General features: G+C 40.6%; 1 protein-coding gene across 1 annotated transcript in view; it reads right to left on the bottom strand.

The window, feature by feature from the left end:
* Window positions 1-2,253: 2,253 nt before the first annotated feature.
* Window positions 2,254-16,025, bottom strand: part of LOC139917433 (contactin-associated protein-like 2) — a 67,657-nt gene continuing 53,885 nt past the window's right edge. The window contains exons 23-26 of the mRNA XM_071906558.1: window positions 9,338-9,431; window positions 7,314-7,544; window positions 4,489-4,563; window positions 2,254-2,453 (exon numbers count right to left, since the gene is read on the bottom strand). Of these exons, the coding sequence (XP_071762659.1) occupies window positions 2,254-2,453; window positions 4,489-4,563; window positions 7,314-7,544; window positions 9,338-9,431 (600 nt within the window). The remainder of the gene's footprint in view (window positions 2,454-4,488; window positions 4,564-7,313; window positions 7,545-9,337; window positions 9,432-16,025) is intronic.

Genomic DNA, 16,025 nt, shown 5'->3' with positions numbered 1-16,025 from the left:
ACAAATACAATACAATCAAATGTCAATGTCACCTAGGATGTTTTGTACATGGGTAACAAGCATTCTTTTCCAGAAACTTCATTCATATTGCTTCATAAAAGTCAAAGGGATAGTTCAGTTCTTTAAGAAGCCTATCAGAGTGATCAGGAACTACGAGTCCTTTTAGTCCATCCCCCCCCCAAAAAAAAGGTTAGCCAAAAGTTATTAGTAAGGGATGAGTGGATGGTTTGTCCACACTAATGTGAATAAATTTGAAAAATTTAAACGTAAATTTGAAAAAGTCCCCTGTCCACAATGAACTGCCAAAAATTTCGTCCACGGTTTACGCCAATTCCGCCAAGCACCGGCGTTCCGCCGGCTTTCCACCACCGCCATTTTTAAAAGGTTATTATTTACGGAGCGATCATTAAGAACAAAGTCCGTTAGCAAGTTAAGAAAAAAAGCCTAAATCAAAAAGTGAAAAAGTGGTCACGGTAGAGTTGTTCTTCTCTACTTCGACTTGTGCGAGCAAGTTTGGGGCGGCTCTCTGGCCACAACCACCATTCCAGTGATACGCCGGAGATCACAATCACACGTCAGTGTTTTCCAAAAGCCCCGTTTTCCCCGTCCACACTACAACACGAAACAGGCATTTTTCAAATTCATCTACTTGGGAGAGCGTTTTCGGAAAAAAACTTGTCGAAAATGGCGTCTTAGTGTGGATGGAAGGCCGAAACAGAGAAATAAAGATGCGTTTTCATATTTATCCGGATTAGTGTGGACTAGCCTGAGAGTTGTGTAGTTGTAATTTTTATTGGTCGTCGATAGAGGGCGATAGAGGTCATAGATTACGTTAGGAAGTTAGGAAACTGTATAGTGCTATAAGTGATTTTTTGGAGGAATGTTTTTTTAGGTCTTGCACCAACTTGCACTGGCACTACTAACAAATTCTGACTTGCAAAACACTGAGGCAGGGACTGATGGACTAAAAGAACTCGGTTTCATGGTCGATTTCATTCTTTAAAAGCTGAACTAAGTATTGAAGTCGCTGACTTCACGAACTCATTTGGCAGCAAAAAACAGTAAAAGAGTGTACAGTGTGTGCTAAACCTTAAAGATGCAGACAATCTCTCTACAATCAAAGCTCAAAAATCATTAAGACACGTTAGTTGTTATGTAGATGCAAAAATAAATACAAGTGTGACTGTTTTCCTTTTTCCCCATTCGCAGTCCAAAGGATGCTGTCAAAGTACTGGCTGTAGTAGTTTGAGTTTTTATATAAGTTCAGTTCCACCATCTCCTTTACAGAAAAGCAAGCCAGTTAGTATACATACATACATACGAACACACACATACCACGGTTATCATAAGTTGAACTAAATCTAAGACAAAAACTAAGCATTTAAGTCAACTAAAATAAAAAAAATTATAATAATAAAAAATGAGACTATACAGAAACTGAAAAAAGACAAAAAATAATCCTGAAGTTTCAGTCTTTTGACCATTGCTACACTGTGAGTGAAGTGGAGGATGAATGGGCCTGCCAGTACATCAATGCGTTATCAAAAATCAATTGATATTTATCATGACCATCCAAATTTTCAGCATGTGCATAAAACCAGTATTACCAACACCCTCCATGAAGGCATATCAGTTGAGATATTCATATTTAAAACGAAAACTAAAGAACAATGAAACAAAATCTGAACTTTTATGAAAAAAGTATAACTGTCAAATAATTTAAAAGTGAATGTAACCTGAACTGAAAAGGAAATCAAACTTAATATAAAATATAAATAATATAAAATATGAATAATAAAATATTTAAAAATAAATTAAATTTGAAATAAAAATAAAACAAAAGCTAATGTAAACACACTCGCGCCGGCGCGCACGTGCACACACACACACACACACACCAACTATTTCAAGTGAAGCGGGGCATCTCCCTATAGAACTCATTTACTCATAATTCCTCCCAACAAATCCTCACACATCCAAGGCTAGTATCTTAAGGGCACCACTGCCCACAATGCACCGCTCTAACGTCCGAAGACTTCGTCCTGTCACACTGTCCGTTGTAACTGAAGTTAAGATAAACCGCTCCACATATCCAGAAGGGCCCAGCCAGTCATCACTGTGCCCTATGCTTAATAAGAACATTGTAATGCCATGGTGTCCGTTGTCGATAAGTTTTTATCATCACCTCACCACTATCTCCTATGCTTAAATAACTACATCCTAACGTTATGGAGTCCGTCGTCCATGAGCCACTCAGATGAACCACTCCTTCTTGCTTTCGTCAATGGTCTCGGTGAAAGCCGGGTCGTTGACGATGATCGCCGCGTCGGCGCAGTCCGCCGAGTCCGCCCCCTTCGCCTCGTTGGTGTGATAAGAGCCCTTGTGACGGAACATGTGGCGAATCACGAACACCAGGATGCACAGGATGGTAAAGATCACCACGGCAATGATGCCTGGAAACAAAACGGACGAGACTTAAAGGAATAGTTCACCCCAAAATGAAAATTCAGCCATTATCTACTCACCCCCAGGCCAGTTGAAACTCTGGTGAAGTTTGTTAGTCCATATAAGTTAATGACTCGATTTGCATGAAATAATGGATCAAAGTTTTTTTCCACTCACAGAGCGATCGTATAGCGTCAGAAGACTTGGATTATGCTTCACGAGCTGTCTGGAATAATTTGATGGTTATTTTTTGTTATTTTTGGAACTCTAAAAATCGGTCCTCAGAGACTTCAGTTGTTTTGGAGAAGGCTGCTACGGAGTCGTGCTGGGAATCTGCGGGACTGTTATATGGATTAACAAACTTCACCAGAGTTTCAGCTGGCATGGGGGTGAGTAGATAATGACAGAATTTTCATATTTGGTTGAACTATTCCTTTAATAGTTCAATAGGCCAGATTCATATTTGCCTACATGTACAGTTTGATGCCCTGAACATTTTCAGAATTGGATCCATCCCCTAAAATGGTAACCCATTTTAATTTTCTCCACTAACAGCAAATTCGATTTTGGTGTTTTTTACGCAAATAGGAAACATTCAGGTACACCTTCAACTTTATCTCCAACAGCCCTTCCTACAGCGTTGGCCTTCACTGTGAATATGACCCATAGAATAAGATCTGGTAGCAGGATCATCAAACCTCAAGTCTGATCCAGCACGAATGCTAAATCAGAAAAGAAGCCAAAATTTCACCTCATGCCTCCCTGGTGTGCAGTGAAGAAGATGGATAGGAGAGAGAATTATCCAAAACTTACTTACTCTTCTTTTTTGACTCATCAAACACACTAATTAAGCAAAATTGATGTGTCAATTGAATGAAAACCAGGTTAAAAATCTTATGGAATATGGAATCTTCAAATGTGCACAAAAATGTTCCTTCATTTCACAATTTAAAAAAAGTATACATTACTGCGTTTCCTGCTCTATGAATTACGCATTTTTTTGATTCAAATAGTCTTTTCAAACATTATGAAATATGTTTGTATGTTGGTGGCACATGTTTCATGGTGACATCCATGTTTCAAAAATTAATAATGACCATAAAAATCTACTTCCAGTTCAACTTGAAATCTTCTAGGGAAGATTCTATGAATCGTTTTCATTATTACCCCAGTTTGAGAATGACTAAAGAGTAGAACAAAACACTAATTAAAAAAAGATAGAAAACAACAGGACCTGAGGATAGATGATTAGTTACCTTTATTTAGCCAAGCTTGCTGGGCACATTTGCTCATTTTCAGCAATACCTTACTTCATATGGAGTTTCCCAGTACAAGCACTTCACTGGAGAAGTTTAACAATGCCTTGCTAAAATTATCTGGTGTTGGTAATGTGAAGCCGTGACCTTCCTGTCATGAGCCTGTTTCTCTACCACTACAGTAAATAAACAAATTTTATGTCAGCAGGTGTGACCAAGTCAACTTTGCGCAAGTCTCAAGTCAGTCTTAAGTCTTGAGGCACAAGTCTCAAGTCAAGTCCCACGTCTAAATGTAGATTACCAAGTCAAGTCTCAAGTCAAGTCCATGTCATTAATGTCAAGTCTAAATGTAGAACAGCAAGTCAAGTCAGAACAAATCAAGAGTCCAGTATCAATTTAATATCTTAAAGAAAACTAAATATCCAGGACTTTTCAATGCAATATGGTTTTAATAGGATAAAAACTTGGTAAGAGCATCATGAGTTTGATTTCTATAATCAGTTTCAACTTCAATAAATTCAATCATTCCATACAAATTCAGGAAACAGAATTTAAATTCAGCTGTCTGGTAGAACAAATCTCAAAGTCAAGACTTTAGAAACCTTTTCAAGTCATCAAAGTACAAGTCAAAGTCAAGTCACCACAAGTCAAGTCAAGTCTCAAGTCTTCTCTTCATGCATCAAGTCAAGTCTCCAGCAATTAAAATTGTGACTCAAGTCTGACTCGAATCCAAGTCATGTGACTCGAGTCCCCACCTCTGTATGCCAGTAGTTAAAAACAGACTTACCTCCAATTATGGCAGAGTTGCGATCTACTCCGTCACCACTAGCCTTCTCCTCACTTAAGGGGAAAACAGCTCCAGCTGTGAAAACAGAATCACAGGTGCTTAAGTCCCCAGTCTGGATTTTTATTTTTAAAGGCATACTGAGCAGGATTTCCCCCCTTGAAATTCCAGTCTATCATAATAACGTATGATAGTCTGGAACTTGTATATCTCTTTCTGTTTTACTGTCAGCATGCCAATCAAACCTGTGTTGGTAATCACTATTTGTGCTTTGATTGCATAGAGGTTCCTCATCTCAAACCACCTTATGTTCACGGCTTGGGGGCAGGAATTCAATTTCATTGGAGATGTGTGTCGAAACGTCAGTCACTGGGTCTCTGGCTCACAATTACTGTTGACCAATGAACGTGCTTGGTTATCTGCTCGGGCTTTCTAGCAGCCAATGATCACACTTGTCAGATGGTATTTAAATTTGCCTACCTACATTTCCTTGCCATCATTTCAATGTGTGCCCCACCAGTGTTAAGACCCCACCTATGGTTCACCTTTTGTGTCTCCCCTGATTGAACTGTTGCTGGCCACTGGGGGCTGCCCAATACAACCAGAGTCTTCTACTGTTGGTCACTGGGTGCTGCCCAGTAGCACTACGGCCTTCTACTGTGGGCCAATGAGCTGCTCTACTGGAGCAGTTGGGGTTTATCAGTGCCTTGCTTGCATATCAACAGCAGTTGCTGAGGAAGGGGACAGTGTTACTTAATGTCAACAGTTCTGTCAACCTTTGGGCCACAAGCCTGCTCCTCCGACCTCTAGACTACCTTACTGTTTTGACTGACTCACAGTCTCAGCAGCATTTGCCAAAAAGAATCAGAGTACACAGAGGTAGAAGAGGTCAGGTCAGGAAGAAAAGGATCTGCATTACACCCAGGGGTGATTTCAGGAGGAAAGGGGATAACATTCTCCCTTGTTGGAACAAAGCACGTCCAGACATTTACGATTGGACAGATGCTGTTATGAGGAGAAACTTGCAGTAATTGCAACAGTCAAACAAGCTTAAAGCAATAATCTGCAACATTTTCATATAAATAAATGTCCGCTTTGCTAGTCTCTATCACCGACTGATACAACACAATAGTGATTCAACCTATACCCAGTTCATAAAAGCCTTTACATTTGCTGTTCTGAACGCCTGGTGACGGCTAAGTCTTTCCCAGGAAATATATATAACAAAAACTGGGTAGTCAGCATGACCACTTGGCACCAAAAATGGAGACAAAATAAAAATAAAACTCATCGACCACTTAGCACCAGAATAAGCGAAATAAATCCTGTGTCCCTTGAATATTCAAATATCATCACAATAAAGCAAATTAACAAATGAGAAAAGTATTAGGGATAGAGATAATCATGATAATCACCTTCTTGTTTATTGTGACGGCGCACTGACCACATTATTGTTTAATATGAATGTTTTTAATGTGAATGCTTGGGACGGACAGACGATAGATAGATAGATAGATAGATAGATAGATAGATAGATAGATATATTCATTGTGGATATTGGGGCAGACAGGAGGATGGTCAGATGGTTTCTCCACAGGAGTGATACTGTACACTGATTCACACAAACCTGTCATACACTAAGTGTGTGTGTGTGTGTGTGTGTGTGGGTGGGTGGGTAGGTGGATGCACGCACTGCACTAGTGGGGTTCTGCAGTGCATTAAAGCATTAAACCATGCAAATCTGTGATATGTCTTTGTGGCAAAGGTTTGCATGAATGTGTGTGTGTGTGTGCACTGCAGTTCCATTCCAGGGTATCTACAGATCCTTAAAAAATCTGAAATGTCTTAAATCCAATTATTAAATGTTTATTTTATAGTTTATTTTAAGTTTCATATTTTTTCATAATGCAATGGCAGGTGTCCACAGACAATTCATTTCCTGGTGTCCTTTTTCTTATTCTGCTCATTCATAGTTTTGCAACTTTCATTAGCTATGTTCAATCACAAATAAGCTAAGCTGGTTTTGCCATCTTTGTTTCTTCATTTTGCTTTTTAAATTGGTTTGAATTTCAATTCCAGGTAGCATTATTTTTTTGATTCTTTTTTTTAACCTTCATTTTACCAAGTAGGTTTTTTGCTGGACCGCGGAGCGGGGCCGGCCAACAGAGATACAAATACAATAGTAGCATCCCCGCAGACCCTATAAGGTATAACAGATAGAGATTTGTTAATTTACTGTTTGTGATTCACTTGACTTATCCTGAAGGGCTAAATGTACATTATCCCTTACTTATTACATGCGCATGTTTTATATCTGTTTGCATACTCACCAATCCCAGGCTCCAGACCCAACTATCAGAACCCTACACCCAGTCAATCAGAAGAAAGGCCACTCTCACAACACAAGACCATTCTCATCCCATCCACAAGGCATTTTAAATACTCCCATGAGAAAAAGAACACTTATAAGAACTCCTTCATCCCAACAGCCAAGACATTCGCACACTGTCATATTTGCACGTTGTCACATGCACTTTTACTTACTTTTACCTCTAATCTTATGTATGTTGTCAACCCTTATGTCTGTTTATTTGTTTTTATGTGGTATGTCTTTTTTTGTCTTTTTTTCCTTTTTATGAGCCACGTCAAAGACAATTTTCTGTCATGCTTGTGATCGACAATAAAGTTTCTGAATCTGAATGAACAATCCTTAGCAAATGAATTGAACGTATGAAAGTGTGTGTCAATGCATGCTAGTATGAAGATGCATGTTTGTATCTGTGCTTCTGCGTGCATGTGTGTGTCTTTCTGTCTGTCTGTCTCCCTACCGGCGTCTATGTGCCAGGGATCACTGGCCGAGGCCATGGGTGAGATGGTGAGGGGTGAGGCTCCACAGTTGGACGGGACCAGGATCCCATGGGTGCTGACAGGTGCTGCCAGACCGGAGCGCAGGGCAGCCTTCAGCGGTGCCACGCTGTTGAACTGAACTCGTGACAGACAGCCCACGAAGCCTGGCGTGTTGTAACGCTCAATCAGGATGGGGTCAATCTGCCCGGTTTCTACAAGAAAGACAGCAAATACAATGTGAAAATGATGATCTGACCAGTAATTTGGTATTAAATAATGGAGGGTAAATGATCATATGGTATATGGTATACAACCACCAATAGAAACAATACACAGTTTTGCCTATTTGCAGATCTGTGTGTCTCCATGAGTGCAACGGAGACACAACGATGAGTATTGGGTTCGCCCTCCGTGCCTTTGTTTTTTGAATGTGTAAGAATTTAAATATCCTAGAGGGGGTATGTGGGGGGTATGTGCTGACCACAGAACTTGAATGGATAGGTGGTCCTTCCACTGTTTGCGGTGGTAATTTGGCTAGTACACCATAAAATGGTGACAATTGCATTTTAAGGGTTAGTTGCTATGGTGACAATGCCGGGCATTCAGGCCATAAAGTCGGTCACATTTGCTTAAGAACTGTGCAGATGTGTCTGTTGCATGAGAGCTTAGCAAATTGTCAGTGGAAAGCTGACGTTAGCGACGAGGTTAACACGTAGCATTATCAAAGATTGTGCTTCTGTCGCTAGCTCTTCTCGTCAAAATCATATTAGCAAACCTAGCTGGTAAACATCATCAACTTAAAGGATAAGGCTGGTGTTTTTTAATGCATTGCTTACCGTCAACAAATCCTATGAAAATAACAAAATCAACAATGCGTTTGCTCTACTCCGGTTACTTTCCGACTTCCCACATACCATTTTTAGCCATCACCCCAGAAGTCATTGGCTCTAATTGTAAGCTAAAAACCTTGAAATACAGCTCACAAAGACATAGTTTCAATTTTAAAAATCGCTAACTGTTACCATGAAAAGTCAGGCTGTTGTAGTTATTACCAAAACAATTGGGAACAAATTCTTCATTACGCCGGGGACTATTTTTGGTGCTACTTTCCTGAGATCGCAAATGTGTTTACAGCCGGCTTATTAAGTTGTTTGAGGAAAAAGTCGGCTGGCCCGGTGCATCACGATGATGAAATATGCTGCCCAGAGCAACGGCATGGCTCAGTGACGTGTTTTTAATCGTTTTTTTAATACAATGGAGTTCTATGGCTGCTGGGACATGGCTTCATTGGGCATCGGCTACATGGACGAGACTTGTTGGCAAAACAAAATCATTGCTGATTTTGTTATTTTCATATGATTTGTTGACGGTAAGAAATGCATTAAAAAACACCAGCCTTATCCTTTAATTTAATATAGCCCCTTAAATGCTATAAACTAACGTAGCTCAGCCTAGCTTTAGTGGAGAAGAAAAGTTAACATTCGCTAGCTTCAAATAGCTAAAGGACATCAGCAGAAACAGATTAACTCAACTATAAACACTTCCACTAACTGCATAGATGTCAAAACTTTTGAGCTACTTAAAAGGACAGCAGAAACTTGTAAAAGAGCTCCACCTAGTGGTGGTATGAGTGAGGACTTAATTCAGCTACAATGCCAGTTTTCCACTGCTTTGGTCTATGCTGCAAAATCTCTCGACTCAGTGACTTGCCGTTAGTCGGTTCATACGGAAGCTAGCCCAATGGTTCACGTAAAAATGGCCGCCGCTCCGACCAGCCAGGAACAGTGATTTGAAAGGGAAAGACCATTCTATCCATTCATGTTCTGTGTTGCTAACCAAAATAATGTCAACAAGAGATTTTTAGATTCATGTGGTCTAAATGCTGTTTCAGTAGCATTTCCACCTCTCTATGAAAAATATACTATATACTATAAATACATACATGCACACACACATACACACACACACACTACATATGCATCTATACAGTCCAGTGGGTGCTTACCAAAGACCTTTCCCAGGAAGATGGTTTTGACCAGGTTGAATTGGGTGTCTGAGGCCTCAGGCAGCGTATAGGTGGACACTGGGTAGTGGTCCAACTGGAGATAGATGGCAGGAGAATATGGATGGAGGAAGGGAAGGATGACAAGTTAGATTGATAACTTCAGTCCACTCGATTAGCTGTCCTGTACTAATAGGATGTACTAGCCTGTAGTCATAACTCCCTGTGGTTCCTACATACTGTATATTGGCATGGTGGGGTTGTATGGAGCTTTTTTCCTATCTTTAATCAAGAGCGTGGTCTTTCAATTTGAGAGCATGATTTATTGATTTCACGTTCAGATTTTGTAATGCTTTCCCTCAAACCCTGCCCTCGCACTCAAATATCTCCTGCTTGCACTTAGATTTGCTCTGCTTCTGCTCAAACTGTATGCTTGCACTCAGATAATGTTGCTTGCACACAGATTTCCTGCGCTCCAGCTTCAGCCCTTGTCCTCGCACTCAGGCTGCTTCTGTGCGCTCGTGAAACTTCTGCTCTCGGATTTCTGCTCTGCTCTTGGATTTCTGCTCTGCTCTCGGATTTTTTGTGCAACAACCCTGTCAAAATTCCCCAACCAATAGAATGCCAGGTGTAGTGTTGACCAATGAAATGATCCCTGCCTCATTGTGGGTGCGTTCGCTTTACTTCTTAGAGCGTCCCGTACGGGCGGTTACTGTTTAACCAGGTTCATCCACTCCCGCCCTCCGGGGCTTTATTAAATACGACTTTTGGAATAAAAGGACAGTTAATGTATATACCAGCGCCTGTACTTTTTCTTTTACTATAATAGCTACATAAAATAGTAGCCGTATAGCACACCAGCCTCCCGTCGGTGTGCTAGAGGAGAAAACGACGTCACCTTCATGACTCAGGGGCGGGAGTCTCGCGGATCGCTTTTTTATTTTAATGTTGCTATTACTTCCTTCAAATTGAATTGGTTAAGTCATATTTGCGGCACAAGAATACATCCATGATAATATGCTTGGCTTTCAAGTGTTGTACGTTATGGGAACATTGTTGCTAGGCAACTAACAACAAAATGGACACCGCCGTGTTTCTTTTTTTCCTGTATTTTAGTGTTTAGGAATGGGAAAAGTACCAACAGCAAAAGTAACCAGCTAACACATTAAGACAGTAGAAAACACGTTATGTTACAGATATGAATATGATACCTGCAACTGGGGACGTGTTTACCGTATTTCCAATATGTGAAACCTTTCTGATAGAGCAGACTTTGACACAGCAACAGTAAACATCATTTGAAGAGAAGGATATATACACAACACGCCAATTACGTTTTTAAAATGTAGTAGCTCATTGAATTTACTTTTGTTTTCTACTGTCTTAATGTGTTAGCTGGTTACTTTTGCTGTTGGTACTTTTCCCATTCCTAAACACTAAAATACAGGGAAAAAAAGAAACACGGCAGTGTCCATTTTGTTGTTAGTTGCCTAGCAACAATGTTCCCATAACGTACAACATTTGAAAGCCAAGCATATTATCATGGATGTATTCTTGTGCCGCAAATATGACTTAACCAATTCAATTTGAAGGAAGTAATAGCACCATTAAAATAAAAAAGCGATCCGCGAGACTCCCGCCCCTGAGTCATGAAGGTGACGTTGTTTTCTCCTCTAGCACACCGACGGGAGGCCGGTGTGCTATACGGCTACTATTTTATGTAGCTATTATAGTAAAAGAAAAAGTACAGGCGCTGGTATATACATTAACTGTCCTTTTATTCCAAAAGTCGTATTTAATAAAGCCCCGGAGGGCGGGAGTGGATGAACCCGGTTAAACAGTAACCGCCCGTACGGGACGCTCTAAGAAGTAAAGCGAACGCACCCACAACGAGGCAGGGATCATTTCATTGGTCAACACTACACCTGGCATTCTATTGGTTGGGGAATTTTGACAGGGTTGTTGCACAAAAAATCCGAGAGCAGAGCAGAAATCCAAGAGCAGAGCAGAAATCCGAGAGCAGAAGTTTCACGAGCGCACAGAAGCAGCCTGAGTGCGAGGACAAGGGCTGAAGCTGGAGCGCAGGAAATCTGTGTGCAAGCAACATTATCTGAGTGCAAGCATACAGTTTGAGCAGAAGCAGAGCAAATCTAAGTGCAAGCAGGAGATATTTGAGTGCGAGGGCAGGGTTTGAGGGAAAGCATTACAAAATCTGAACGTGAAATCAATAAATCATGCTCTCAAATTGAAAGACCACGCTCTTGATTAAAGATAGGAAAAAATCTCCATAGGGTTGTCCATTGTCCATGTTACACTGGGTACTAACATACTGAGAGTGTTACCAATGATATCACGTTGGAAAATACCTTGACGTGATCCAAACAGGGTCACTGAGTTACAAAACAGGAACCAATCAGCTTTCAGTGTGGCTGTTAACTTCATTTTGCCTCTTTGCCCATGAAAATTAGTATCTAAGGCTGAATGGAGGACTGAGGCAAGGAGGCAGCACTGAGCAGATTGATCATCCGTGATTCCAACATGGCGGCACGCTGCTGCTAGATACCGGCTGGAAAAGTTGGCTACCTTGCTAGGAAGCCTAGATTAGCGAGTTTAATAGCGAGTTTTTCTCAATTTAAGAGCATCATAACGTGGATTAACCTGGCCGGCACAAAAGAGCCAAGTACTGTCCGCCTGAGCAAACTTGAGCGCTTTATTGACAATCGCTACAATGTATTAGTCAGAATGGCCAACGCGGACAGCCATTCACCGGAGAAAAAAAAAAAAGGAAAACCCGCTGCTCATCTACCGATACAGACGACCTGTTCACATCTACCGCCACCGCTGTTACAAGGGAGACGAAGCTCCTGCAATCACTCAATGGAAAGCTACAAACACTGGATTTAATACTACAAGATTTTTCTGGACATTAAAGAAATCCTGGAGTTCAACCAAAAACAAGTAGACAATCTGCGGAAGGACAATGACCAACTCAAAGGTACTGTCAATGAATTGCAATGCAAAATGGATAAAGTCACTGGGGAAAATAAAATTCTAAAAGAAACTGTCCTCGACATTCAGACGCGTAGCATGCGCGACAATCTGATCTTTTTTTATTAAAGAAAGCAGTCCCGATAACCCCGAGCAAACTTTGAAGGAGTTCTTTTTGAACTCCTTCGTGTGGGCACAATCACCTTCTCGTCGTCCCACGTTCCATTGACTCTATGAACTGTTATAGTTAATGAAACTTATAAGCTCACGCGCACTGGGAAAGTATTGTCACCCAACTTCCCCCCCTGATTTAGTTTGTGTATTTGCATCCGAGTCTCTCTCTCTCTCTCTCTCTATGCCATTCCATGTGCTGCAGTGTGGGGCGGAGGGGTCTGTGTGTTTGTCTATGAATTATATGTTTTCTCGCGCTCTCTCTCTCTTGCTCGGTCTCAATCTCTCTCTCTCTCTATGCCATTCCATGTGCTGCAGTGGGGGGGTGGGGGGCGGGGGGTCTGTGTGTATGTCTGTCTCTATGTTTGTCTATAAATGTTATGTTTTATCTCATCTCTGTTATCATGTATTCATATCATGTCTCAATTTCATCTCCACTGAACCATGGTTTTTATGTATAACAGCACCAAAAATACTATGATTGTTGCAACTTATATTGATTATGATGAGAACAATATTGTTAATCACTATCCAAACCCCAAAATAAGAATCATAAGGTTAATGATTATTGTGATGATGGTTATGATGATGATGATGATGATGATGATGATGATGATGATGGGTACTATTGTTGTTAATATTATTAATGGTGATATTGTTATTGCTATTGTTGTTAATATTATTGTCATTATGATTATTATTATTATTGTTATTTATTTAACAACTCTTGTCAGTGATAACCTCCCTTAATCCTATCAATGGCTCCGATTAAGTTTATAACCTGGAACGTCAGGGGTCTTAATTCATCGGCAAAAAGACTTAAAATAATGTCCCATCTCTCAAAACTTAAAAGGAGACTTCTGTCTGTTGCAAGAAACACATCTTATCAATTCGAACCTTGACCAATTAAAATCAAATTGGGTCAACCAGGTATTTGCCGCTTCTTATAATTCAAAGAAAAGAGGTGTTGCAGTGTTGATTAACAAAAAAATACCATATAGCAATAACTCAATCATAGCAGATCCTGAAGGACGATACATAATAATCAATGGTTCCATTGGGGAAGTTAAGTTAACAATAGCTAACCTATACGGCCCAAATGAGGACAACCCAGCATTTTTTCATAAATTCTTTTCAGAATTAATGAACTTCTCTGATACAACCATTATTATTGGAAGTGACTTCAATAAAACTATTTATCCAAAACTTGACCGATCAAACGTGACTAAATCCTCCAGACCGTGGCAATCATCTGAAACAGTTAAACAATATATGGCTGACTTTGGTCTTGGTGATAATTGGCGACTGAAAAACCCCACCAAACGAGAATATACATATTACTCACCATCACAACTCTTTCTCCCGAATTGATTACTTCCTCACTAGCAACTCAATCATATCAAAGACACAAGAAGTAGAAATCCACCCCATTATTATTTCTGACCACGCTCCAGTAAGTTTCACCCTTATTAATGAAACCACCCTTAAACCATGCACAAGATGCCGTTTTAACACATCATTGCTTGCAGACTCCGACTTCAACACTTACCTGAATAGAGAGTGGACATCTTTCATCGAACTAAATGACTCTCCAACAACCTCACCTATACTACTCTGGGAAACAGCCAAGGCAGTGATAAGGGGAAAAATAATCTCATACTCCACCAATAAAAAAAGGAAAGAGCAAAAACTGGAAAGAGAACTTGAGCAGAGAGTAGGAGAACTGAATGGTATACTAGCTACAAACCTGATGACATAAAAAAAGAACTGGAACAAATTACAAACTTAATAACATCATAAACAAGAAGACTCAATTTCTCATACAGAGGCTAAAACATAACTACTTTGAACACAGTGACCAATCAGGAAAATATCTGGCAAATCAACTCAAGCGACAACAAGAAAAAACTATTATACAAACTATTAAAAACTCAGAGGGGAACACCATGTACACTCCAAATGATATATCAGCAACATTTCAAACTTTCTATAGCAACCTTTATAAACTGGTGGCGGCGATTGAGGGGGTCCAACCACAATTTGATAAGACAGACAGATAGACAAAACATTACAGAAGGTAGAAAGACACACACAAAAACTGACATGTTGTGAAGATCAAACATGCAGTCTAACACCGGCTTTTGTGTTGGCTAGTGACTTCTGTCAAGTTAATCTTTTCATTGCAACCACACTGCTGGAGTTGTTCACAACGGCCAAACTTTCTATTATTTGTCCTTGATGACTAATGACTTTGGAAAGGACAAGTCTGGATTTGAACCCACAACCTTCCACATGAAAGGCTGATGCTTTACCTACTGAGCCAAACGCCTGTTATAGGTTTAGTGAGGAGAAACTAACTAAAGGGAGAAGTAGTGTGATACTGCAGCCTATGATTGACAAACTGACAGTGCTAATCACTTTATAGAACATTGTAGTGCTCTCCATTAACGAATAAAACAACAGTAAGTCACATGGGCCAGAAAACTGCTGCTGCACTGATCTCTGTGGGTTGAGAGGTCTGGCCACACCCCAATCAGTGATGCCATTCAGGTATTTTGCCATTGACAGATGATGTCAAACACCTGCTTTGAGTTTTCTGCACTGTGTGATTTAGTGTTGATTTACTTTTCATAAAACTTCAAAACGGTCACAGTTCATCAGGGACTTGAACGCACAACCTTGTGGTCCAAACACCTGAGCTTTACCACTCTGCCAACTTCCACTTTGGTGTGTGCCACAGTGGGGAAACAAAACAAAGGGACAAGTCATTGGTTATAGGTGATAGTCCAAAACATATTGAAAGCCTCAGACAGAATACTAGACAGCGTGCAGTAGACGTCTCTCTCTCTGGGGCCCTAACTGCTAGCATACATGCTGGCATGGTGTGCATGTATGTGTGTGATGATTGTACAATCGGTTGATGACTTATGAACAATTGTGTGCTAACGGACTAACTTTCTCAAGTTTGATGGTTGACAGCGGCCATGCCGTTTATCTGATCTGGCCAGTTTTTAGACCAATTCAGTATGGCAGACATGGGTGGTCCCAGTAGCAAAGTTGTAGAGCACGTTCAGCTGCATATGTGAATTAAGTTTCGTGTCAGTTGGACCTAAGGTGTGGGAGTTATGGCCTTTTTAGTGTGACTTCTTGTTATAGCGCCACCATCTGGTTGACATGGGTAAATGGCCTTGGCTGAGTAGTGGGGGGCCATAGGAACCCACCTGCCAAATGTGGTTGCTCTGGGACTTACGGTTTCTGTGCTGCACATACTTTTAGCGGAGAAAAATAATAATAAAAAGAAATTTTCACGGGGTCACAATAGGAAACCTTCGACTCAATAAGCACTTGAAAACATACCACATGTATGAATTGCTGCATTGTTGGCAAGTAGTACTTGGCCACCTGGAGATTCGCACTCTGGACCTTTGTATCCCCAGAAAAGGTGACTTACTGACTGCACCACTGGGGAGACATGGTTTCCACACACCTTCTCACAAGTTGAGGCAATGACATCACATGTGCAAAACTGGGG

The sequence above is a fragment of the Centroberyx gerrardi genome, chromosome 13, assembly GCF_048128805.1.
Source record: "Centroberyx gerrardi isolate f3 chromosome 13, fCenGer3.hap1.cur.20231027, whole genome shotgun sequence".
Classification (NCBI taxonomy): Eukaryota; Metazoa; Chordata; class Actinopteri; order Beryciformes; family Berycidae; genus Centroberyx; species Centroberyx gerrardi.
The sequence above is the reverse complement of the archived record's forward strand: the minus strand, read 5'-3'. Positions and strand labels throughout refer to the sequence as shown.